This window comes from Trichechus manatus, unplaced genomic scaffold (genome assembly GCF_000243295.1).
Source record: "Trichechus manatus latirostris isolate Lorelei unplaced genomic scaffold, TriManLat1.0 scaffold00137, whole genome shotgun sequence".
Lineage (NCBI taxonomy): Eukaryota > Metazoa > Chordata > Mammalia > Sirenia > Trichechidae > Trichechus > Trichechus manatus.
Window position 1 is genome coordinate 7323225 of NW_004444073.1, and position 26098 is coordinate 7349322.

A 26098-nucleotide genomic window follows, 5' to 3' on the forward strand; every position below is an offset into this window, starting at 1 on the left:
CTTTTATCTGATTTTCCCTCAAATAAGTTGGTGTCAAGTGCTTTATCTTCAATCTCACTAATTCTGACTTCCATTGCCTCAATTCTGCTTCTATGACTTTCTATTGAGTTGTCTAATTCTGAAACTTTATTGTTAATCTTCTGGATTTCTGATTGCTGTCTCTCTATGGATTCTTGCAGCCTGTAAAATTTCTCATTATGCTCTTCTCTAATCTTTTTAATTTCCTCTATGGCATGTTCTGCATTTTGATTAATTTCCTTCCTAATTTCTTGGAGAGTTCTGTATATTAATCTTTTGTATTCTGCCTCTGGTAATTTCAAGAAATTTTCCTCCTCTGGAAAATTTCTAGAGTCTTTATTTTGGGAGCTGGCTGAAGCCATCATGGATTGCCTCTTTATGTGATTTGATATTGACTGTTGTCTCCGAGCCATCAATAAGTTATCATATTTATTTTATGTTTGCTTACTGTGTCCTAGCTTCTTGTTTTATTTTGACATGCCCAAATAGGCTGCTCGTATGAGCTGGTTTGATTATTGGCACCTTTGAAGCGCTCATGTCCTGTCACCAGGTAGTTAGATCTGTTACTAGGTCTGTGAGCTCAGGAGTCTGCCCACTCCTCCTGTATGGATTCAGCTCAGGTGCCCAGGTAGATAGCCATCAAGTGTGTGGTATAGGGTCTCACTTACAGTCCTAGACAGGCATGGGTGACTGGTGTGGGCACAGGCATCTGGCTGCAGCAGGGGGACACACTCTGAGCAAGGCAGGGGGCTGACGGCCACCCCAGAGTGTCCAGGAGGAAGGCATGTCCCTGTTCCCTAGCACATGTAGATGGGTTTTGCAGCTGGCCTATGAGCACCTAATGCTGTTGGCTGTAAGGACTGGGGGGCACCTCTTATTCATGGGCCCCTATCGCAGGTGGTTATGTGGCGTGGGTGGAGCCACCAGTCCTGAGGCCCCTGATGTGGGTAGGTGAAAACTCTGCTTAATTGGCAGAGCAGTGTCAAATGTCAAGAATCTGCCACTTCACAGCTGAAGCAGTTGAAGTCAGGGTTCTGGTATATACCCTGTTGTACTGTGGTAATGAGGGCCTATGCTGTTGAAATGGGCCCACACAAGACTATGCAAAGGAAAAGGCACTCAAAGTCCGTGGATCCCTTATGCCTGTGCCTAGGCAAAGGAGCTGTGCCTACCCTGGGTTTCTGGCTTAGTGAAGCTGGCAGTTTATTTTTCCCTCTGTTAATTTGTTCACTCTCCAAGGCAGGGAGAATGGCTCCGGGCCTGTGACGGATCCTACTTCTGGCCCAGGGGACTCAGCAATTGCTGAAGATGGTCCGGGACCCAGTGCAGAGCAGGGAGCAGGGAGGTAAATAGGAGAGAGGTTTTTCCCTAACGGAGGTGTTTTTGATCTGCGAGGCAAGCCATACGCAATTACTTATCTTTCGCCAATAAGGGCTGCTTCTCACTGGTTCTGGGTGGCTGTGTAGATTCTCTGGTGCTGGGTCTTTCCCAGTGTGGAAAGCGCGCATCCCGAGCACAGCTGCTTGCCTGCCTCACCGCTCACCCCTGAGCTGATCAGGCCTGAAGGGCTCAGGCTCTCGCTGGGTGAGGTCCAGCAACTCCTCGCTTCTTCCAAACCGTCTCTCCCTCCCCCTGCTACTCATTCCAGTTCCTCAACTCTGCCTTCATTGTTCCGGGCTCCCAGATTGCCATATAAAATCGAATCACTTGTTTTTCAGGTCTTTGTTGTAAGAGGGTCCGTCGGAAGCATCTGACTACTCTGCCATCTTGGCCCTGACTTGCTGTGAGGTTTAAATAAGCTTATTATGAGTGTGCATGTGTATGTGTGTGTGTGTGTAAAGATTCAGAACCTGGAACCTGGTATTTAAGTGCTAGCTATTACAATTGCAAACCACCATACTCATTGCGCCCTTTCTGTCTTCTCTCACATCATCTCCCACCTGAAGCTTACCCTCCTGTTCCTGTGCCTCTCATCTGCCCTCTGAAGCCCAGATCTGGACCCACTCCTCCCCTGCTCTTCCAGAAAGCCTTCCCAGATTGTTCCAAACTGCACCATCCTGTTTCCTAGAGAAGTCTCTAAACTTCCCCAGAAAAACTCGGATCCAGCACAAGATGAGAGGCATCTGAAGCACTCAACACTATGACTACTCTTCATAACATATTTATTGAGTATTTAGCAAATACTACACACTGTCCTTAGCACTCCCTACGGATTTTGTCATTTAATGCAACAATCCTATGAAGTAGGCAGGTTTTTTTCCTCCATTTTACAGACAAGAAAATTAAGGTGTTAAGTTCCTCTCATAAGGTCCTATGGCTAGTGGCTGGGGAGGCTGAGACCCAGAACTTGCCATTCATCAAAGGTAGTGTAGCCTACTGGTTGAGGGCACAGACTGCCCGAGTTCAAGCTCCACCTCTGCCTCTTATTGGACTATGTCCTTAATCAAGGTGCATAACCTCCTTGTGCTTCAGTTTCCTCTTCTATAAAATAGAGATGATAATGGACCCTAGGTTGCTGTGGTGGTGCAATCAGGCACTAGTATAGTAGCTGGCACGTAGTAAACCTGTCTAGGTATTGGCTATTAACATGATCTATCTTCCCTCATTTTAAAGAGGTAGTCCTGAGGCTCAGAGCAGGAAAAGACCATGGAGTTGGTGGCCCACCTGGGCCCACAGTCTCCTTTTCTTTTCTACCTCATGGCTGCCCTTTGACTCTGCTTGATTAGGTCTCAGCTCTATACTATAAAGCCCCACCCCTGACTCAGAGGGGCATTTAGGGAAGAGTAGGAGAGGTCTTCTCCTCAGGCAGACCCCTGGAAGGGGCTGCCTCCTCTCCCCTGTAGGCACTCAGGGTTAGAGAAGAGTAGTTCCCTCACCTCCAGAACAATCCTTCACACCCTGCCCTCCTCTAGGCCCAGCCCAAATGCCACTTCCTCCCTCCCTGATCTTACCTCCTATAGCCCCAGAAGGAAGGGCTTTATCCCTTCACTGAATTCACTCCCATAGCACTAGCTCTGCTTCTCCCAATTGCACACCTCTCTGAACTACCAGTCAGAGATATCAGGGTTGAGCTCTCTCCCCATTCCCCTACCCCTAAACTTAACCCCACTCTACCCAGCCCAGACCTGATTCCAGCTCCTCTTGTGAGCTGAATGAGTGCGTAAGAGCATGAGAGGAGGGAATAAACGAGAGACAGAGAGAATAAGAGAATGGATGAGTGGATGGATGAATGGATGGATGGATGGGTGGGTTGGTGGGTGGGTGGGTGGATGAATGAGCTTCTTTCTCAAGCTGGGGGTTCCCTGTCCAATTTCAGGTTTTGGGAGTGACCTGTGAGTCAAGACCTCTGAGGCAGGGCCAGAGGAGGGTCAGGTGAAGTCTTGGGAAGAGCTGTAGGACGTCAGCCCAGTGGGAAGAGCTTGTGGCAGGTTGACTGCTGATGGGCCCTCCTACCAATTCCAGGGGAGACGGACATGAAATATACAGATTCCTGTTTCCTAGACCCTCAGCCTTTCCAGAAAAATCCCCTCTCTAGCCCCACCCACTAACCCCACCTACTCCAATTCAGGGTTCCAGATACAGGGAATTACCCAGTGCCCTCCTAAAATGTCAGGCTTATGCTGCCTGACCTTCAGCCAGGTATCTCCTAAAGTTCCCTTAGCCTAGAATATTCTCCCCATCCATCCAGCCCTCCATTCTCATCTGCCAGCCAAATACCTACCCACTCCTCAGGCCTAGCTCAGGAGTCTCAGCTCTAGTTTCTCATTATAATCACCTGGGAAGTTTTTAACTTACCAACGACCAGTCCTACCTTAGAGGGTCTGATTTAATGGGCTGGGTGTGGCTTGCATACATTTTTTTAAAAGTTCCCCTGGTGATTCTAAGGTTTGAGAGCCAAGGGTCTAGTTCAATTGCCACCTTCTCCATGAATCCTCCCGCACCCTCCCGTGAAGAACTCACGTCTCCCCCTGCTGGGCCCACCATGTGAGTGCGACCTCCTAGCACCGGCCTGCCCCCTCCTGGGAGGGTCGTTCATCGACGGGTATCTCTCCCTCATGCTTCTGCCAGGACATCTCTAGGGGCAGGCCTGCGTCCTGTCCTCTCCCCAGCCAGGGCTCAATAAACAGGTGTGAAATTAAAGTGCACAGCAGCTCTCCCCACAGTTGCTGCCCCCACCCCATCTCCCGCCTCTATTCTTCCCTCTTACATGCTTTTATTGCACAACCTAAATGTATCTGAGCGAGAAAGACCATATCATGCAGGAAAAAGACCCTGGGCTGGGAGGCAGGACACCTAACTTCCAGACCATTCTCAGCCTGGCCTACCCAGTGTCCTAAACAGTCACGTCCCCTCAGGGCTCCATTTCCCACTCACCAAATAAGAGGTTTGCACCAGATATCCTTTCAGCCTCCTCCAACTGTCTGCCCATCTGGACCCTTCCCTGCCTCAGTTTTCCCAGTGCGTGGGCCTTAGAATTGACTTTCTACCTCAGTACTCCAGCACTGGGTGATGGCTGAGCAAGAGCAGGGCTAGAAGGAAAGGCCTGCAAGGCCAAGAGAGGCTCCATTACCAGGTAATGTTCACGGGGAAGCAACTGGCCAGGGAGCTGGGGCCCGGTGGGACTATTACATCTAACTGGACTACAGATTAATCAAGTATTTAAACAGATGGTACTCCAAAGAGTTCCCCAGCAAACAGGGGAGGATCCAAAGGGAAAAGTGGATCCCTCTGGCCTGAGCGAGAGCCCGACCCTCAGCCTGTTGGGTAGCTGACCCTCCAGCAGCTGAGACATAAGTGAGGCTAGGGTAGCCTGCAGGGATGCCTCCACCCAACCTGCCCCCCACTCAGACCCTTCCCCTGGCCCCACTGGGAGTCAGGAAGCTGAGGGAGCCTTTGTTCCCATCTGCACAGTGTGGGAGGCAGGAGGCGAGGGGTTACGGGGAACCACTGGTTCTCAGCCAGGGACCATTCCATTCCCTTGGGGCACTGGGAAATGTTGGGAGGTATTTTTTGGTTGTCTTTGGGATCAGGGAATGTGACTGGCATTTAGCAGGGATGGGGCTGAGGATGCTAAATGTCTGGAATGCATGGCCCCGCCCAGCACAAGGAAGCATTACCCCTCCCCAGAGGCTACCAACAGCCCCAGGAGACACACTGCACCAGATAGCATTTAGGGCTGCGGTTGCGGCTGCCGCCTTATTCTCTGACTTCCAGTGGAGTAAGCAAAGCAGGTGGTAAAGGACCCCCCACTTCCTGCCCTGGGTTGACCAGGTGCAGTCCAGCTCGGCCACTGGGAACAGCTGTGTCCCTGCTGCCACGAGGCCCAGGCTGCCTGTTAACAAGCTGTCTGACAGCAGAAGCCCAGGCATCAGCTCTCTCCTAGTCCCCATGGGAGAGAAGGCAGCCACATTCAGCCACTCAGAACAGCCCCAGGCAGGCCAGCCCAAAGGAGGGTGACCCGAGTGTCACTGCCCAAAGCAGATCTAGGACTCATCATCCCAAAGGGCTTTCTGAAGGACCCAGGGACCAGTAGTCTCCATCACTCTCTAACGAGCTATGCCAAAGGCTGGGAAACCAGTTCCAAAGACTGTGCTGGGGATGCCATGCCCTCCCCAGTGCCCCTCTCACCAGGGGAGGAGTCGTTCAAACCCATCAGGTCATTTGCCCTCTGGATCTTCTCCAGGCACATGGCTTGCTCCTTCTTGAAGATGCAGTCGGAGTGCATGGCCGTAGCCTGCGAGAGACACACAAATGGGTGGGTGGGAGGGGCCTGGGAGGTCTATCAGCCAGCCCTGCTACCTAAGTCCCAGGGCAGTGTCCTATGGAGGAAATAAATAACTTGCCCAAAAACAATAAGTAACTTGCCCAAAGTCACACAGCTAGTGGAAGTAGAGTCAGGATTCAAACCCACACAGTCTGGCTCTAGAGACCCTAGGCTACTACCACGCTTTAGGGGAGCAAGCTAGGGGGTACAGGAGAAGATGGACTGAGAGCCCATCTTTTCCCCTCTGGGGGTCGGGAAGGAGGCCTACCCCCCAGGAGCTGCTGGCAAGGAATCAAGGGAAGTCCAGAGGTAGCTTTCCATGAAGGGCCTACTTGCCTCTCTCATTTACTCTTGTCCCATTTTACCAAAGAGGAAACTGAGGCTCGAAGAAGTTAACAAAGTCCTGCCCAAGGTCACACAGCTGGTTAGTGACAGATATGAATTCAAACACAGGACCAAATGACTTCAAAGCCCCTGCTTTGCTATAAGACAGCGGCCTCCCAGTGCTGTCATTTTAACTCAAAACTCCAGGGCAAGGATAGTTTTGTAGGCGTTGTCAGTGAGTGCAGATCCGGCTCAGCCCTGACTATTCACAGATGTGTAGGTGGCTTCTAGAAGGAGGGAAGGGCCATTCGTGGTCACACAGTGAGTCAGGACTAGCAACCAGGGCTCACAGAACAGCCTCACTCACTGCTGGTCTGAACTCCCAGCTTAAGTGGTGGCGCCAATGCCTGGGAACCCTTCCCCTGACTCTGCTCTTCCTCAGGGGGAGATATGAACAGAGGACAGGCTTCTGAACTCTAACCTGATAGAGCCTCATGGGTTGGACACTGGGAGATCAAAAGGGCCTTCCGAAGCCCTGGTCAGGCCGTTGCATACAGTTGAGCAGGTTGTGCACTGCACAACTATAAATGTTGCCACTCATGTCACCATCATAACAGATTTGCAGGGTCTTGAGTAAGGGGTTCCTTTTTTAATTCTCACAAAAGTGTTATATGGTCCAGTGGTAATGCTGCTTCTGATCAACCTAGATCCCAGAGACAGCATCCAGGTGAATAGAGCTTGGCCAAGAGCACACAGAGACAGAGGTCCTCCAGGGAGGGGGCCCCAGCTGGTGGTGGAGGGAGGGTCCCAGCCCTTACCATAGGCAGCAGGAGAAGAGCAGCCAAGGAGGCCTGCAGGATGCTGGCGGCCATGGTGCTTCTCAGTCAGGAAAGAAGGGGCAGGTCTCACACTCCTGCAGCTGCTGGCCAGTCCCCAGGTGTCTCTGAGCTAGAGATAAAGGAAAAGCAAGATTTCTGTGGGTCCAGTGGAAGAGGGAGGGGCAGAGACATTCTGGGTTCAGCCACCTCCGTTTCTCATTTCCCCTTCCCTACCTGCAGCCAGGCTCTCAGCCACTGTCATGGATTGAATTATGTCCCCCAAAAAATGTGTGTATCAACTTGGCTGGGTCATGATTCCCAGTATTGTATGATTATGTAATCTGATGTGATTTCCTTATGTATTGTAAATTCTGTCACTATAATGTAATACGATGGATTAGCAGCAGTTATACTGATGAGGCATACAAGACTGGATAGTGCCTTAAGCCAATCTCTTTTGAGATATAAAAGAGAGAAGCGAGCAGAGACACATGCGAACCGCATACCACCAAGAGGGCAGTGCCGGGAGCAAAGCGTGTGTCCTTTGGACCTGAGATTCCTGTGCAGAGAAGCTCCCAGACCAGGGGAAGATTGATGACACGTACATTCCTCCAGAGCCGACAGAGAAAGCATTCCCCTGGAGCTGACGCCCTGAATTTGGACTTGTAGCCTACTGGACTGTGAGAGAATATAAACTTCTCTTTGTTAAAGCCATCCACTTGTGGTATTTCTGTTAGAGCAGCACTAGATGACTAACACAGCCACCAAGTGTAATCCCCCCTCCAAGCTTTCATCCATGCTGTTCTTGATTCTTCTGTGCATCAAAACCCTTGGTGAGCACCTACTCTGTGCTTGGCACCGGGGATACAGTGGGGAGCAAGGCCAGCTCAAGCTTCCAGCAGTCTAGTGGAAGAGTCTGGAATGGCCTTCTCCTCTGCAGAAAATGCATTGTGTCCCCCAATCTTTTCATTCTCCCCTTCTTCCACAGTAAGAGTTGTAGCTGGCAACATGTACGTCTACTTAGAGACTGCCAGTCTCTCTTGCTCTCAGGTGTGGCCACGGGATGAAGTTCTCACCCGTGGAACATGGATGGAAGTGACAAGTGCCACTTCTGCACCCCTTGTTCATAAAGGCAGTGCATGCTCTCCACTGCTACTCCTTCACCCTTCCCAAGTGCTGGCCCAACTGTGACCATACAGACAAGGACAACACCCGAGGGGTGGGAGCAACACTTCGAAGGGAACTGGGACACTGAGTGATCTCGCGGAGCCAAGCCGCCACACCAGCCTGAATGCCTGCTCATCTCCAGATGGTTCTGTGAGAAAGAGATAAGCTTTATCTAACTTAACTCACATTAGAGGGCCACTTTGTTACAGCTGCCTAGCCTTGTACCCTAACAAATACACCCTCGTTTCACCCTACCTCAACCCACTCTTCCTGCAGGATAAAGTCTTTAACACCATGATGTACAAAATGAAGTCAGCTGCAGGACCTCCTGAGGGGAAGTCTGTGAGGCCTGGAGGACTGGAGCCGTTAGTGAGGACAAGACTGGTCACAGGGCAGGAGGCTGGGGGAGCGCGGGTACATTCCCAGGGGAGAGTCTGGCCTGCTTCTGAAATCAGTCATTAATGCATATACCCTTCAACCCAGAGATCCCACACCTGGGCATCTTCTAGAGAAATATTTACACGTGTGCAAAAAGAAGTACAGAAAAACCTGTGAAAGCTGGAACCTCTGTAAGGCGGAAACCTGTCAGAGAAGGAAAATGCAAATATTTTCCACTAAAACAAGCAATAAAAAAGTGGTCAGACTGCACTCTGTTGAAGGTGGAAAACTTACAAGACCCAGAAAAAAATGGCAGTCCCATCAAGTTCCGGTTCTCACAGGTTTCACTGTATCTGCAAGGATATTCACTGCAGCATGATTTAAAATAACAACAGCAAAATGGGGCAGCAAAATGTCCATCACGCAGGCACCGTTAGGTAGGACACGGCATGGCCACACAATGGAATACTAGGCAGTTGTTAAAAAGATGGAGCAGGCCCGTATCAGGGGCACCAGTAGCCCACACGCAGGTGCCTGTTCAGGAGGCACATGGGGGATGGAGCAAACTCCGTCACCTGCATCCCCACCATTTGTCCCTGAATCCCCCACCAGCAGGCAGAGCTGCCATTACTCCCAAGTCCTTAGTGCCCTGATGCTCAGCCTAACCACACCTCCCTCCCTTCTCACCTTGCCTCCCTCACAGTCCCTCCAAGCTCAAGCTGGTGACAAGCAAGAACCAAAAATTAGAAACAAAGCTGGCTGCAGGAAGGCTCCACAAAAGGTGGCCCTCGTCTTAGCTGTCCCCTCCTCTGCCTTCCCAGGGCTCATTCAAAGATGCTGAGAAAGGCCTTGGATATCCCCAGGGGGCCATGGGCATCCCAATGCACAGCCCACACTGGACACTCAGGCCCCAGCCTCTATACCCCCAAGTGGGCCCTCCAAGCCCCTTTTCTCCCCAGCACTCTGCCCTGGTGGCAACTGGCTGCCTTGGGCATAAGCTGCAGGTTCTGGCCTCAGCAGTCCCCAAGGGTTTGGTCACCTCCACCAGCCCAAGGCCCTGCCAGCAGAGAAATGACAATCCTGACCTGCATAGCTGGAACAGAGGCAGGCCTTGCCCCACCGATCCTCAGCAGAAGCTGAAGTCATCTCTCCCAGCCGGTAAGGAGTCGAGGAGGCTAGTGCAAGGCAGAAGGCCTCTGAGATCTGGGCCTGCCTCTCTTGCACCTTAGATAATCTCAGGTCAAAGGCTGGTGAGGACTGAGGTCAGAGAAGCCTCCAGCCTGGGCAATGCTCAACCCCTGGTGCCTCCAGCACCCCACTTTAGCTGTTCTGGTCGGGGGTACAAGTAGGTGGGCGCGGGTTCTGGCCCTATCATGTGGCCACAGTCTGGGCCTTCTGCTTCTTTGGGTCTCAGCTCCCTTAGCTGATAGGAAGAAGACCTCCCTGTCTCAGTTCCTCATGAGCCTGCTTCACAGCCAGCAGGGTCTGGGCAGGATGAAGAGATGAGAAATGCGTGCACAGCATTCGCCACCAAATGGACACATACTGCTCTCTCCCTGATGCAACTAGAAACAGCCAGCCAGCCCCCGTGTCTATCTCTTGGGAGAGATCTCTGCCCTGGGGCAGAAAGAACACTTCTGGAAGATGAGGCCTGGCAAGGGGGACAAGAGCTCAGAGCTGAAACCAGCACTGCTCTCAGCAACAACCAAGATGGCAGCAGCAAGACCCCTTCAGAACTGGGCTCCTCCAAGTGGAGACCCACCACCTCCTCCCCAGCCCTGCCCTGGGCTCAGACAGCTCAGCTCATGTGGCACTGTCCTAACACCCAGCCCAACTGAATTAAAATCTGGTGTCATCATTACTTAAAGCTTCCAGGTGACTCTCCTATAGAGACAGCATTATTAAGCTTCTGGGATTTTTTGTTTGTTCACTTATGGTTTTTTATCGCGGTAAATACGTAAGTAACAACACATTTGCCATGTCAGTAATTTTCACATGCAGTCATTAATTATGTTCATCCTGTCGTTCAACCATCACCATAACCGTTCCCGAATTCTTCCATCATCCTTAAGAGGAACTCTGTGTCCCCTAAGCATTGAGTCCCCTCCTTTTTCCTTTCCTCCCACCCCCACTCGCCCTTGGTAATCACTAATAAACTTTGATCTCTATATACTTGTCTATTCTAGATATTTCCTAGAAGTGGGATCATATAATATTTGTCTTTTTGTGACTGACTTATTTCACTCAGCACAATGTTTTCAAGGTTCATGTCGTGGCAAGCGCCAGGACTTCATTTCTCTTTATGGCTGAGTAATATTCCATTGTATGTATATACCACACTTGGTTTAACCATTCATCTGTTGATGGACATTAAGGCTGTTTCCACCTTCTGTAAAGCCTCTGTTTTAACTGTATTAAGACAGAGGGAGTCGACAGGGAAGGGCTAGTGGCCTGAATGGCTCTGGTGGCTCTAGAGGGTAAGCGGGTGGTGGGGGCATGCAGAAAATGCATTTGTGCTTCGAGGGCTGGCTCGCTTCTGATTTTCTCCTCTTGTCCTCTGTCTCTCTGTCTCTCATACACACACACACACACACACACACACAGAGAGAGAAATAGGTCCACAGGGATGAGTGGAAAGCTGTGACAACCCCACAGAGACAAAGAGATATTTATCCCCAGGGTACCTACTTGAAGGCATCAATGTCAACACCCAGGATGGAACACATACGGTGGGATTCCTTCAGGAGCCGACCCAACTACACACACATACAGACACACACACATTCAGAAATGCAGACACAGGCACACTCACAGAGCAAAGACATGTGCTGATGTAACCCCAGAGCGATTTAGCTCTGCCTTCTGATGTATTTATCGGCATCTTTATATGCGGCATAAGGCACACACACTTATACACACTCATCCTGCCAAGGGGCTCCTATATAGAGAAGCAACCAGATACATTCAGATTCAGATTCAGGCTTGCCACGGAAGTGCCCAGACTTGCAGGATGCTCATCATGGTTCCAGGCCTGGTGGCTGCTCCTCAGTCACAGCTGCAGTGGATTACAAACAAGCAGGAGCAGTGGCCCCAGCCCCCTCCCAACCCAGCTCCCTGAGTTGTCACCAGGCTGCTCCAGCAATGATGTGAACCAGGAGAAGGGTGTGCCCCAAGTGAGTGACGCAGGTGGAGGGGTTGAGGCACTCTCAACAGGGGACCTCCTCTGGAACAGACCCAGGGTCCTTGACTTCCATTGTTGCCCTCTCTCTTCACCCTCCCGCCAACCACGGTATAGTCCACGCCCTGCACAAAATGGACATAGATGCTGACTAGCTCCGAAGTTTAGAGAGCGTGCCTGGGAGCCCCGGGCCTTTGCCTTCCCACGCCCCACCTCAGCTCGAGGACCACCTTATCCAGCCTCTCCAGGGCAGAATCTCTTAGCCTCTCCTGGCACTCCTGTCCCCACCGCCACCCCAAGGCCACCCTGCACCATTCCCTGTGGATAACGCTCAGTGACTGCGATCTTACGCCGCCTGCCCCAAATCTATGCTCCTCTGGGCCACAAACATGGCTCCTCTGCTCCAGGACAGCCCTCTAAGACTTGTCCCCTGGGTCTGCCCCCTCAGCCTTGTCCACTGCTCTTCCTTCACCCCATCCCAGCTGCCTCCCTCCTCTGGACTCTCCCAAGCTCTCAGTGACACCCTCACGAGACAGGGGACAGGGCTGGACCCAGCTACTGCAGCCCAGGGTTGAACTCTCCCCTCCCTGGGGATGGACAATGGTCCCTTTCGGCCCAGCCACACAAGTGACCTAGGAAGACCTGGCCACCCAACAGCCTGTGGAGCTCGTGCTCTTACTCTCGCTCTCGCTCGCTCTCTGCTCTGCTGGGGCAGTTGGCTTTTGCAGTAGATCGCAAACTATTTAACTCTACTTCCTGGTATTTACTGCAGTGAACTCGGGGACCATTTTGTCAGTTTTTAGACTTAAGACCTTGAGCAAGCCATAACTTTTCTGTGCCTCAATTTTATCATCTGTAAAATAGGAATAATAATAATACCTACCTCGCAGATTTTACTGTGAGGCATCAACAAGTTTATATAAATAAACTTTAGAGTATACTTTCTCTTCACTTATCGACTATCTCATTATCCGACATTTCCCATTTATGACAACAGTAAAAAATCTACTATCGGTCCATTTTGCCCATTAATGATGTACATCTGGAAGTAACGAATGCTGAGATGTGAGGTAAGAGTAACACTGGCTGTGATGGTTAAGGTTATGTGTCAACTTGGCTGGGCAATGATTCTCAGTGGTTTAGCAGTTATGTAATGATGTAGTCATCCTCCATTTTGTGATCTGATGTGGTCAACCTCTATTTTTGCATAATGCCAATTTCACATAACAGCCTGGTCTTTGGAACCTAACCATGTCGATAAGTTAGAAGAGGGTGTATAGTATAGCCTGGCACCTGGTAAGGGCCTTACATGTGTTAACTATTATTATTACCTTACTACTTTGGGTTCAGCCTTTTCGAATCCAATGGGATGCTGTCACTTCCACCCCCACAGCCCTGTGTCACATTCAGAATGGGAACAGAAGGCCTGCTGTGCCTTTCCTTGCTAATGGCTAATGCTCATTAAACTCTTTTCTGAGCAATAAATATGCATTAACTAACTTAACCTGCCCAAAACCTAAGAAGTAGGTACTAGCATCATCCTCATTCTATAGCTGAGGTGAATGAAGCACAGAGAGGCTAAGCAACTTGCTCAAGGTCACATAGCAAGTATCTGGTGGAGATGGGAAGTGCACCCAAGCAGCTGGCTCCAAAGCTAGTGCACTTCATCCTTATGGTCCTGTCACTTTCTGTTATTGGTAAGGAGAATCAGCACAGAGCCACAGGTACCCCATTTAGTGACCCCCTCACACCCTGAGGGACTGGTCAGGCCCTCTGCTACCCCCACCCACATTTCTCTGTCTGAAGCACCCACCTTAGGAAGAGTCATAGACATGGCATTTAAGACCTGAAATGGACTTTAGAGGCCACTTTCCCATTGTAGAGACAGGTAAACTAAGGCCACAGAGGAGGAGACACTTCCCAAGGTCACATAGCATAGAGTCTTGATACCCCACCAGGCAGCAATGGGCTGTGTGGCAGATACCTGGACTGGGGGACTCTCAGGGGACCCCGAAGGCACACCAATCCCCTCTTTCAGACCCAGGAAGGCCCATCCGCCTCAGGTCTTACAACCCCAGCAGCATCCGGAGTGGGAACTGACAACAGACCCATGTCCTCCTGTCACCCACTGTACCAGGCAGCTGTCCTCCCTGCACACAGGAAGACGGCATCATCGGTCTGCACACCAGAGCGGTGACTCACCAGGTTTGCCAACGTTCCACTTCTCTGCACAGGAGGGGACTCAGAGATCCTCTAGCCATCCTCCCACTGCCACAAACCAGGCAGGACCTTCTGCAGCACCCCAGTGGAGGGCGGCCTGGCTCCTGTGCTGGGAAGCTCAGCCCCCTCCAGCAGCTGGTCCCGAGGCGCTCGGTGGCTATCCCAGAGAAGTACATGCTTCTTTGCCTGGTGGAAACCCACAGAGGTGGAGGACAGCACTTCACCCTCCCTCCCCCTGGGGCCGCACAGTCCTGGTTCCCTCACCTGCCCCTCATGGGACTGAGACCACCTGAGCCACCTCCTGTGGGAATCCTATAGCTGCTCAGCATCCCTCCCCTTCACAGGACAGTGCCAAGACTGGACACTAGACAGAAGATGGCCCAGGGGATGTGGATCACTCACTTCCTATGCTCTCAACGTGCTCTCTTTATTAATGAAAACTTAGCGTGACTCCCCTGAACCCCCGGCTTCCTCCTCGGCTGGAACCAGGAAGGGGAAGCTGAAAGTTGAAACCATTGTCCCCTGCCAACTCACCCCTCAAAGAGAGGGAACTGAAGTTGCTTCTAGGAAGGAAGGAGGAATCTCTAGAACCTATTTCCTTTGCAAAGAGGCCAGAACGGTTTAAGGGCAGAGCCAAATGCCTGGGTGAGGAGTGTCTCAGCAATCATGGGGTTAATCATCTATGCGGAGGCTCCTCTTTGGTGTTCAAACCTTCCTCTTCCAGATCCCTGACCACCTGTGTCCTGCCCACAGCAGGTGACAGGAGCCAGGGCACAGGAAGGGCCCCTGGTGATGATCTCACCCAAGCCCTGCATTTCACATGTAAGAAACAGGTTCAGGGAGCTGAGCTCAGGGCAGGGAAAGGCCCAGCTGAAGTACACATGTGCACTTTGAGTTTGAGCCCCAGGAGACCAAGAGATGCTCCCAAGGTCACACTGCAAAGTCTTCCTCCCTGAGAATGTGCTACAAGGAGGCCCCTCATACACTGAATAGTACAGGGATAGCTCCTGTCCTGGGGGATTCATGAGGGTTCTCTAAATATTGAACTCCCCCTGGGCCAAGCAAGAAGAAAAGGGAGGAGAAAGAAGGGGAAAGAAGAGCAGAGGATAAAAGTTAGGGGGAAGAGGAAGGTGGGAAGGGAAGTGATGGAAGGGGCTGGAAGGCATGGAGGGAGAGCAAAGGGGAAGGAGAGGAAGAAGTCAGAGCTGGGGGAGGCAGCTGTTTGTGAATGATTTACAAGATAATGTTTCCTGGGCACCTATTTAGCAGGAGACAATGCTCCATGTTATGGACTGAATTATGCCCCCTAAAAAGATATGTTGAAGTCCTAACCCTCGTACCTGTGAACGTCACCGTGTTTGGGGAAACAGGGTTTTTCTTTGCAGATGTTATCAGTCAAGTTAAATGAGGTCACACTGGAGTGGGGTGGGTCCTAATCCTAAGCGCTTCTGACTGGTGTTTTATAAAAGGGGAGAATAGACAAGAAAACAGAGTTGCACATGCCTGCGGGGGGCGAGGGCGAACAGACGTCCTGTGACAACAAAAGCAGATGCACCTATAAGCAGCAAAGGAATGTCAAGGATGGCTAGCAGTTACCAGGAACCAGGAGAGAAGCCTGAAATAGCCCCTCTCTCAAAGCCCTCACAAGGAATTTTCACGGCAGATACCGTGATGTGGCCTTTCAGCCTCCAGAACTGTGAGAAAATTAATTTCTGTTCTTTGAAGCCACCCATTTTGTGGTCTGTTGTTACCGCAGCCCTAGGAAGCTAAGACACTCCAGGAGAAGGGGGGAGGCCGGGCTGCCAGCACCTCTCCATTTGCACTGCGATGCCTTGTTAGCCAGCGCTCTCTCCCGGGTGGGTGAGCCCCTGGAAGGGAGGTCCAGGCCCTGGCCCCTGGGATGGGAGCAGGCACATGATGGGTGCCCAGAAAACTTGGATGACTGCCTGCTGGATGATTTGGGAAGTGATTCAGAGCACAGCAAGATATAAGAAGGTGGGACAGCAAGTAGATGAGAGGGCGGAAGGCTCTGGTGCCAATCCCTGGAACCCACGAAGCTAAGGATTGTCCCACAGGAAGAGGGGCAGGGGCACTGAAGAGTGTTCGGTTTCCTGTTTAGGCAGTATCCCTCGGGAGGCTGGGAGCAGAGTGGAAGGGGAACCTGCAGGCAGAAAACCCACAGTGGACACCGTTTTCTGTATCCAGGGGAGAGGTAATGGGGACCTGGGCAGGGCAAGAGCAGCTGGACTGGAAAGGTGAGGACAGAATCCAAAGACTTAGGAAAGTGGGAGAGAGGGAAGTCTGAATGGCCTACCTCCAAGGACGTGGCAGAAGGAAAACGTCAGGAGGGGGCAGTTGGGAGGGGAAGAAACACAAGGCAAGACCTGGTGTACTGCACAAAACTGAAATCAGAAGCTGGGTAATTCAGAGGGGCCCACGAAGCAGCCACATGTTTTTTCTCAGACAACTCTCCCCAGTTCCCATTTGTTGGAGGAAAGGTGAAGACTGCTACAGCAATGCATGGAGTCTGGAAAGCTGGCATGAGAGTGTCTGGCTATCCCTCAAAGCCAACTTGTCCCCCTAACACCACCTCCAGGAAGCCCTCCCAGGTTGCACCAGCCCCACTGACCACTCCCCTCCTCTGAGCTCCCCTGGGCTGTTTTGAGTCTTGTCCTGTCCGTTGTGAGTTGTGACTCTTGTCTGGAAACAAGGGGGTACACCCAGGTTTCCCTCTGGTCTCATTCCCAGTGGAGGTGGGCACACACTTGGGCACAGAGGGTAAACAGGAGAGGGGCTCAGGAAATATTTGGTGAGTTTAAGTGACTTCACTCAGTTTCTTACTCATGAATGTTTTTCCCAGGTGTCCTTAAAAAAAAAAAAATCAAACCCAGTGCTGCCGAGTCAATTCCTGTGTTTCAGAGTAGAAATGTGCTCCATGGGGTTTTCAATGGCTGTAATCTTATGGAAGTAGATCGTCAGGCCTTTCTTCCATGGTACCACTAACTGGATTCAAATCGTCAACCTTTCTATTAGTAGCTGAGTACAAACTGCACCACCTCCCCCCACAGGGACCTTAGGTACCCCTAGGCTCCTCAGGAGAAACATGTGGCAGTGCGCTTTCGTAAAGGTTTACAGCCTTGGAAACCGTATGGGGCAGTTCTACTCTGTCCTATAGGGTCACTATGAGTCGGAATCAACTCGACGGCAGTGGATTTTGGTGGTGGACCCTTAACAGAAAAAGTTTACAACTTCTGGTGGGAGATTTATCCCACGGACGCAGCGGAGGCCTACCTGGAGTAGGGTGCTGTGGTCAGGCTCAGAGCTTCTCCTTGGACTGACCCATTACACAGATGGGTGTCTGAGCTCCAGGCAGAAAGGAACGAAGCATCCAGGTGCCAAGGGCATCTCTTTGGCTCTCAGATCCAAGCCTCTCCCTTCTTCAGCCATTTATCTTTTTTAACCTTATGACCCAGAGATCTGCGAATCCTTCTTGCAGGCCTTATCCAGCCTGTCACCTATTTTTGTACTGCCAGCAAACCAAGAATGGTTTTTGCATTTTTAAATGGCCAGGGGAAAAAAAAATCAAAAGAAAAATCATATTTCATGACATGTGAAAATTGTATGAAATTCAAATTGCAGTCTTTAAAGTTTTATTGGAAGCTAGCCATGCTCATTTGTTTACACGTTATCTAGGGTTGCTTTCACACTACAAGAGCAGAGCTGAGTAGTTTCAATAGAACATATGGCCAGTGAAGCCAAAAATATTTATTATCTGGCCTTTTACAAAGGAGCCCTGGTAGTGCAGTGGTTAAAGTGCTCAGCTGCTAACCAAAAGATCGGCAGTTTGAACCCACCAGTGGCTCCTCAGAGAAAGATGTGGCAGTCTGCTTCCGTAAAGGTTTACAGCCTTGGAAACCGTATGGGGCAGTTCTACTCTGTCCTGTAGGGTCACTATGAGTCAGAATCAACTCGACAGCAGTGGGATTTGGTGGTGGACTCTTTACAGAAAAAGTTTACAACTCCTGGTCTAGCCTCATGCAACACACACACACACATACACACACACACACACTCTTCCTCCATTCAACACGCATCTGGACTTTTCAATAAGGAAAACTTCTGTGGCCTTCCTTGGGCAAATGCCTGTAAGTACCCAGGTATGTTCAGATATGTGTGAGAAGGTGTGTCTCGATGTCCATTGTCTTTTTGCTGTTGTTGGTCTCCATTTTGCCCCAGCTCCCTGGCAGCTGTCATGGGAAGCCTACATGCCTCCCTGGCAATGTGTCACTCCCTCCCTGTGTGTCACTGCGGGGGTGGCTGTCACTGTGTGCTTCTGACGGCATCTACAGCTTGGCACAAACACGTCGCAGCTAAGGAGTTTCCAGCTCCAGGCTGCCAAGGCAGCTAGACCACTAAGCTCAGCCCGTCCAGACCCTGGCATCTCTGACTCCTCTGTTCAGAGGTGGTCGAGGCCTCCAGCCCCTCCAGAGTGTAGAAAGCCCTCAGCCAGCCCTGTCTAGGGAATCAAACCCCTTCTCACATACCTCCCTAGGGCAAGGAACTCACTGCACCCTAGGTATCAGCTCCACAGGGGGTGGCTCTCAAGTAAGAAAGGACTTTATGGCACTGAGCTGAGCCCCTGCTTCTGCACTTGGCGTACCTTGATTTTGCCCTCTGACAGGCAGCGCAAAGCATCATTCACTATCAGTGCCAGCCCTCTGCCAGTGGAATTTTCATTCCTGGGAGCTCAAGCCAGAGGCCATGTCCCCAGGTGGAAAACCACCTTGTAGCCTTAACACACATCTTTCTTACCTCTTAGTGGCACCTATTTATCTGTAAACAAACACCCATTTTGTGAGCTTATTTATTTAACACAAATTGAGGGGTGGGTGTTCCACAGGAGGAGTGTGGTAGAGAGAAGAGGCTTCGAGAAAAAGGATGGTCCCCCAAGTAGTTCTCTAATCAACCCCCTGTGAGCCTGAGCCTTACACAAAACAGAACTGTTATGCACCCTTTTAGGCTGGATCGCTCCGTAGAGTGCGGACAGGGTCCTTCAGAGGCTCCTCACAGACACGTCCCCTCCCTGTACACATGGGCAAACTGACCGTCCATGACAGAGGAGGAAAGGGACCAGGTTTCCTTCTGCCTCCGTAGTCACCCCACAAACACACTTGTTGATGGATTGGTTGGAAGATCTGGCTCAGGGCCCACTCCAGCGTGCTCTGTCTCTAATTTATATGTTCAAATTTTGGCTGCTGTCCAGACTGGCGCCTCTGCCTGCCCTCCCCAAGGTCAGTGGGGAGCAGAGGCCCAGGCTCAGCTTGGGACTGGAGGTTCCACCAGCTCCACCTGCACCCAGCACCAAACTCAGACTGGGGCCTCCTGAGAAAACCTGGGTGCTGCTTGCTGACCCCACAAATGCATGAACATAGTGCCTGGTCCCCTTCAGAAGCTCACAGCCACCCGAAGGCCTGTAGCCTGACCTTCAGGATGCCTGGCTGCCTCAGCCCGGACTGCAGCCCCAGGCAAGCTACTCTACACAGACTGTGTGTAACCCTCTCCCATCCTCCATCCCATAACCCACATGACTGCTCCCAGGAAAAGCCAAATGCTTATGTCCTGTTTTTGGGTGTTTTTTTTGTTTGTTGCGTTTGATTGTTTGTTTTGGGGGGGGGGGCTTGTGGGACACTGTAAGGCTGGGGGAGGCAAAAAGGGAGACTGGCATATGGGCACTAAAAGCGTAGGAATGGTCCCAGAATCAGCAGGGGTCCACCATCCCACCACCAGTGTCTTCCTAAGGGAGCCTGAGCCCCTTCCAGTAGAAAAGCACCACTCCCCAGCTCCACTGTGAAACGCAGTCAGCTTCCGGCTGGGCTCCTTCATCAGGGTCTAGCTCCATCCTGTACGGCCCTGGTCCCCTCTGACCTACACCTCCACCCCACCTGCTAAAGTCCCGCCTAAGATGCGGCCTCCGCCCCCTCCCGCAGCTGCCCAAGGAGTCTGTGCCTTTACGGCGGACGGCAGGGGTCTGGCAGGGGTCTCGAACAGACCCTGTTCAGGCACATTTCCCAGGCAGGCCCCCTTAGGGCGTTTCCTCGAGGGACCGCCAAAGCCCAAAGCCCAAAGCCCGGGCATCCCAACCGCAGCCCCTCCGCACCGTAGGGAACCAAGGGACGGCGCTCTTTTGCACTGTCCCGAGTGTAGCACCATGGAGGCATTCTGCACTAGCATCAATACCCCCTAACCAGCACATCTCTTGCCCACCCCCTGAGAACGGCGGTATTCAGCCCCCGAGGACCCTCTAGCTTCGCCTTCCCGATCCGCGTAGGCGCGTGCTTTCGTCTGGAGCGGGGGGCGGGGAACAGGTCCCTCTGGGTCCCTCCGGCCGCAGTGCCCTCCCTGTCCCTGGTTTTTCCTTCTCAGCACGAGAAGGGGCGTGAGATACCTAGGCAGACCCCATCTCCCACAGGGTCTGCAGGGATCGGTGGTCCCAAGCACAGCCCCTAGAAACAGACATATTTGGGGGGGGGGAAGGGGAGCTGGACTGACACGCAGATGGGAGCAGCACTGGGAGCAGGCTTCATTTCAGATTCAGGAGGTTTGCCCCGCGCTGGCCCTCGCCCGCTCGGTCGAGGACGTGGCTTGCGGAGACCGCCGAGCTGGAGTAGGGGGTCAGAGGTCCCCGAGGGGCAAACATTCTGGAGCCGAGACAGGGGGTCCGTGGAGTGGAAGGAGAGGCGGGGGTGGCCCTTACCTGGTCACAGGGGGCCTCCCTGCTGGGCTGCGGAGCTGAGATCGGCCTGGAGCCCCCGTTCGCCGCCACCCGCCGGACCCGCGAGGAGGGCGCGCAGCGGGCGCGCAGCGGGCGATCTGCTCCCCGCGCCGCCCGGGATGGAGAGCGTGTGAGCCGAGAAGCGCGCGCCGAGCCCGGGTCTCCGCGTCGGTGTGCCGGGGGCGGCCGGTGTCCGTGTGTCTGTGCGCGGCGGCGTGTACGTGTGCGCACGCGAGGACAGCGCTAGCCTAGAGCAGCCGCCGCCGCCGTCAGTCAGCGCCTGGGGCCGGACCTCGGCCCCCCCCGCCTGCCCTCGCCCGCCCCGCGCCGCGCGGCCACCCAGCCCGGCTTGGTCCTGCGGGAGAGGCGCCGCCTCCGCGGCGAAGCCAAGCCGGGGGCTAGACGGAGAAGATCGACCACCCCCTCCCCCCACGGACCTCTCAGGCTGGGGGCTCCGGTGCAGGCCAATGAGCGTAGGGGGGCGGGGTTAGGTGGAGGGGAACGGGATGGGGAGCGAGGGGCAGCCCGCCCAGACCCCGCCCGCCTCGTTTGCCTGGCCTCGCGGCAACCACCACCAAGAACCGCGGAGCGGAGGCCTGGGGGTGAGGATGCAGAGGCGACAGCCCCCCCTCTGTCGCCGAGCTTCCGGGGCTCGGGGTCAGGCCCTACCCGGGGCTCACCGCCCTCCTTTTCACCTTCTCCGAGATACCCAGAGCAAGAAAGCCGGCTTCCTTCTGCCTCTGATGTCCTGAGGCTTCCCTGTCAGAGCCTGCTCTTCCTTTTCCTCCAGGTAGCCTTCTTTACTAGCAAGTTCTAGACCCTCTTTGCCCCCACAGTCTGGGCCTGAGAGGGTCAGCTAGCTTTGGGTGCCTGCCTGGATGTCCTCAAATGCCCCTCACGGGGAGAATGCCCTATGGTAAGAAAAGGGCGGGGGGGAGGATTACAGAACAGAGGCGATTTAAAATAATATGGCTCCAGAGTTAAAAGAGCTGGTCTGCTAACTGAAAGGTCGGTGGTTCAAACCTGACAGCTGCTCTGAGGGAGAAAGATGTGGCAATCTGCTTCCGTAAACAAACATTACGCGTTGTCATCGAGTCATTCCAACTCCTAGCAACCCTATAGGACAGAGTAGAACTGCCCCATAGGGTTTCCAAGGAGCGGCTGGTGGATTCAAACTGCGGACTTTTTGGTTAACAGCCTGAGCTCTTCACCACTGCACCACCAGGGCTCCTCAGTAAAGATTATAGCCTTGGAAACCTTATGGGATAGTTCTGCTCTGTCCTATAGGATTGTTATGAGTCGGAATCATCGCAATGGGTTTGGTATTCTTGGTTTAGAGTTAGACTGCCTGGGTCTCAGTCCCCACTGTGCCAGGGTTAGCTCTGTGAGCTTGGGTAAGCTTCCTCACCTGTTCATGGAATCACAGTACCTATCTCCTGATCTTGACAGGAGTACTAAATAAGAATGGGACACACCTCCCATAGTAGGGTGGCCAGTGCTGATACTGAATAAATTACTGTTGCTACTGTTATTGTCATCTTGCTCAACCTCCTCCTGGTGCACATGGGTAAATTGAGGCTTAGAGACCTAAACACGCCAAAGTCGTGTTGCCAGTGGCTGGTGGAGCCAAAGCCTGGCTGAGAGCAGTTACCCACTCCCAGGTGAGATACTCACCCCTCCAGGTCCCACAGCTGCTCCCCACCTGCCTGGGATCTGTTTGTTCACTACCCCAGGCTCCAGCTTCCTGAGTGCTCACTCCATACCCTCAATCCTCAGTCTGTAAATAGGCTGTGTCCTTCCCCATTTAAGTAAGATCTTGGCCAACCTCCTTGTGGGCCCACGTCCTGGGTGTGGCACCTTGTTGAGAAAGCCTCGAGGAGAGAAAAGAAAGAGACTTGGGCCTCCCCTTGGGGGACACTAGTCTGACTTTTCTGAGAGGACCTGTGGGTGGAGCAGAAGTCAATAGGGAAACTTTAAAGGAAGTGCCTGAGACCCAGAGAGAAGTGAGTTCTGAGTCCACAGCAGAAGCTGATATTTTCTCTTCACCACCCAAAGGTGGCGCAAATAGTTCACACTCAACTACTAACCAAAAGGTTGGTGGGTTCTAGCTGCATCACAAAAGAAAGGCCTGGTGATCTGCTTCCGTAAGGATTATAGCCAAGAGAACCCTACGGAGCTCAGTTCTGCTCTGTAACACATGGGGTCATCATCAACTTGTCAGTAATGGATTTGTTTTGTTTTCTTCACTGCCCAGTGAGCACTGGCCCTGCTAGAATACCACACTGCTGGTCTGCAGGGCTCACATTCCTTTCAGTCCAGGAAAGCTTCCTGGAGGAGTAGAATTATAATCCTTTGTATCAATGGCCACCTGGATGGCACAAATGGTTTGTGCTCAACTACTAACCTAAAGGTTGTTGGTTCTAACCCACCCAGCAGCTACTGTGGAAGAAAGGCTTGGTGGTCTGCTGCCATAAAGATTACAGCCAAGAAAACCCTAGGGAACAGTTGTACTCTGTACCACACGGGATCACTATGAGTCGGAATAGACTTGACGTCAGTGGGTTTGGTTTTTGGCTTGGTATCAACAAAGAGTGAGACCTTATGCGAGGAGCAGTGAGGGCTGGTGGAGAGAAGAGAGCAGAGTGCTGTTCTAGAGTCAGACAGAAGACAGTTAAATAGGACCGCCCTCTGAACCTGGCTACACCCCTTCCCAGCTCAGCCCTCTAACCCCTGGTAGCCCACTCTTTCACCTGCCTCCAGCCCGAGTGTTGTGAAGATCAAATGAGATGCTGGGTGTGAAAGTGCTCTGTAAACTGTGAAACATGCATGGCGAGAGGGAAGAAGAGAAGCATGGCGCGCAGGATGGGGGCCCAGGAGTGTGGGAAGGCTGGAGACCAAGCTCACTACCATAGGCCTGCTCCCCCTGGAAGTGTCCATGTCAGGTTCTAGATGGGGGCCCTTTGGCTCTGAGGTTCTGCATTCAGGTTTATTCTCTTCTCCGTACTCTTGGTTCTCCAGGCTCCACTCTGGGTTCTGGATCCCTTGCTCTTTCTGTGTAGATGGATGCCTTGGTGTGGCCTGTGACCAGGCTGGCATGGTGCCGGCAGAGTGGGGCTCAAGCCCTTCAGCACACCTGCTTCTCTGCCTGGGCAGCCGGTTAGGCCGTAGAGGAAGCCAGCCATCCTCTGCTCACACTCATCCCCTTTACCTGTTCTCTCTTTGATTCAGGACCCATGACCAGGGGATCAGCTCCTAGCTGAATGGAGCCCCAGACTGTAAGGACCCCAGGTACCACTGTGATGTTTATGCTCCCAAGGGGGCGAGTAGGAGCAGAAACCCAGCTCTTGCTCTGCACATCCCCCACCAAGCCAGGCACTCACTGAGTCCACCCAAAAGAACACTTTTCTCCAATTGATCCACCTGGAGGGGGCGCCTCTTTCTAATGTCTCAGCAAGCTGCTATATAGCTAGCAGCCTTTGTAGACTTGGAGTCCAAGCCTAGCCCTGGGTGGTAACATTGGTCCGAGTGAGGCATGGAAATAAACATCAGAGCTGGGACCAAGAATGGTCGTCTAGCCCCCTTCTCTGTGGAGGTTGTGCCTGAGCCCAAAGGGGTAACAGGACTAACAAAAGACAGACAGGTAACTTTCTTAACAGATTGGAGACTTATGGATTGAATTATGTCCCCCCAAAACGTGTTGGAATCCTGACCCCATACCTGTGAGTGTAATCCAATTTGGGAATAGGGTTTTCTTTGTTATGTTAATAAGGCCATATCAGTATAGGGTGGGTCCTCAACCTAATCATTTCTGAGTTATAAATAAAACAGATTAGACACAGGAGCAAGCATCAACAGGGGACGATAGATGCCACATGAAGATCACCAAGGAACCGAGGAATACAGGGGCTACAGAAGCTAAAAAAGACAAGGAACGTTGCCCAGATTTGGCACAGAGAGAGCCTTCTCCTAGAGCTGGTGCCCGAAATTTGGATTTCTAGTCTCCTGAACTGTGAGAAAATTAATTTCTGTTCTTAAAGCCACCCACTCGTGGTATTTCTGTTACAGCAGCACTAGCAAACTAAGATAAAGACTAAACCCGATGCCCTGGTGCCCAGTCAGTGCTGTGCTGCCTCGTGGGCTACCACACAATTCTGGAGGCTTTTGTGCCCCTGACTGTTCCCTGCCTGTTGCAGGCATGTGACTCTGGTCTCACCAAACAATCTTGGCTCTTCTTGAGCAGGAGCTACACCAATTCTGTACCCCCAGACTGGGCCTCCCCTGGGGCAGGGGTAGGGGCAGGGTCTCCCTCTCCTCTGCCCTAGTCTAACGCAGTAACCAAACACCAAACCCGTTGTCATTGAGTCAATTCTGACTCATGGTGACCCTATGTGTTATAGAGGAGGGTTTTCTTGGCTGTAATCTTTATGGAAGCCAAGCCCCAGGATCCTGATCCTGCTGGGTGGGTACAAACTGCCAACTTTTAGGTTAGCAGCCAATCACAAACCCCTTTCACCACCCAGGGACCTCCAATGTGGTAACAGTGCCTAAGAAATCAACTTCATTTCAAGGTCTTAGGACCTTGACATTTCCAAGCCAGCCACCCTCCCACCCACCCACATTCCCACCCTATCTACCTGGCTTTGGGAAGACCTAGGCACCACCCCTGTGAAAGCCCTTCTCCCAGAAGACCCCTTGAGCTGGCTTCTCTCCCTTGGGGAAGGAGGTTGGGTTCTCCTCTCTAGCTTTTTCTACCAGTGCTTACCACCTCAGCTCCTTCCACAAGCCAGGCAGCCAGGCGGGCAGGAACTGAAAAATATGGGTTTTAATTCGATTTTCTGAGACGTGGCTGAGGGAGATGGATGCCAGGCTGCCCTACCCAGCATTCATCTGTCCTGAGCAGCAGTTCCCTCCTTTGACTCCCAGCCCCCCACCAGCCCTGTGGCTGCTCAGGCGGGGAGACGAGCTCACGTGAGGACACAGAGGTGTTTTCAACGTAGGCAGCTGACATTTACTGAACATGCTCACTGCATCTGAGGCCAGTGGTTCTCAACCCTCCTGATGCTACGGAATCCCCCGGAGTGCTTTTCAAAATACCCATGCCCAGGCCTTACCACCAGAGAGAATTAGACAATTGGTCTTTGGTGAAGCCTGGGGAAAAGTATTTTTAAAGTTCCCCCGGGATTCTAATGTGCAGCTAGGATTGAGAAGGACTGTCGAAGGCCCTCTGCTAAATGCTTTCCCACGGTGGTCAGAGGTGTGCTGACACCTGGTCCCTTAGGTCCTGGCAGCCGTAAGCAGCCTTTTTCCATTTTCCACAGGAGCTCTATGAATGCTTTCATTTTCTATGTGCTCTAGGACATGAAAAGGGCCAGAAGTAACTGCTTTACCTGCGTTGTTATTGTCGTTGTTAGCTGCCATCCAGTGGAGTCTGACTCATGGCCGTCCATGTGTTACTGGGT

General features: G+C 52.3%; 1 protein-coding gene across 4 annotated transcripts in view; it reads right to left on the minus strand.

The window, feature by feature from the left end:
- The window catches only part of ADCYAP1R1 (ADCYAP receptor type I), a 50492-nt gene extending 43474 nt beyond the window's left edge, over positions 1–7018 (minus strand). For all 4 annotated transcript variants that reach the window (XM_023739607.1, XM_023739606.1, XM_004385326.3 and 1 more), the window contains exons 1-2: positions 6925–7018; positions 5647–5752 (exon numbers count right to left, since the gene is read on the minus strand). In XM_023739607.1, the coding sequence (XP_023595375.1) occupies positions 5647–5752; positions 6925–6978 (160 nt within the window). In that variant the 5' untranslated portion in view covers positions 6979–7018. The remainder of the gene's footprint in view (positions 1–5646; positions 5753–6924) is intronic.
- Between the last annotated feature and the right edge of the window lie 19080 nt (positions 7019–26098).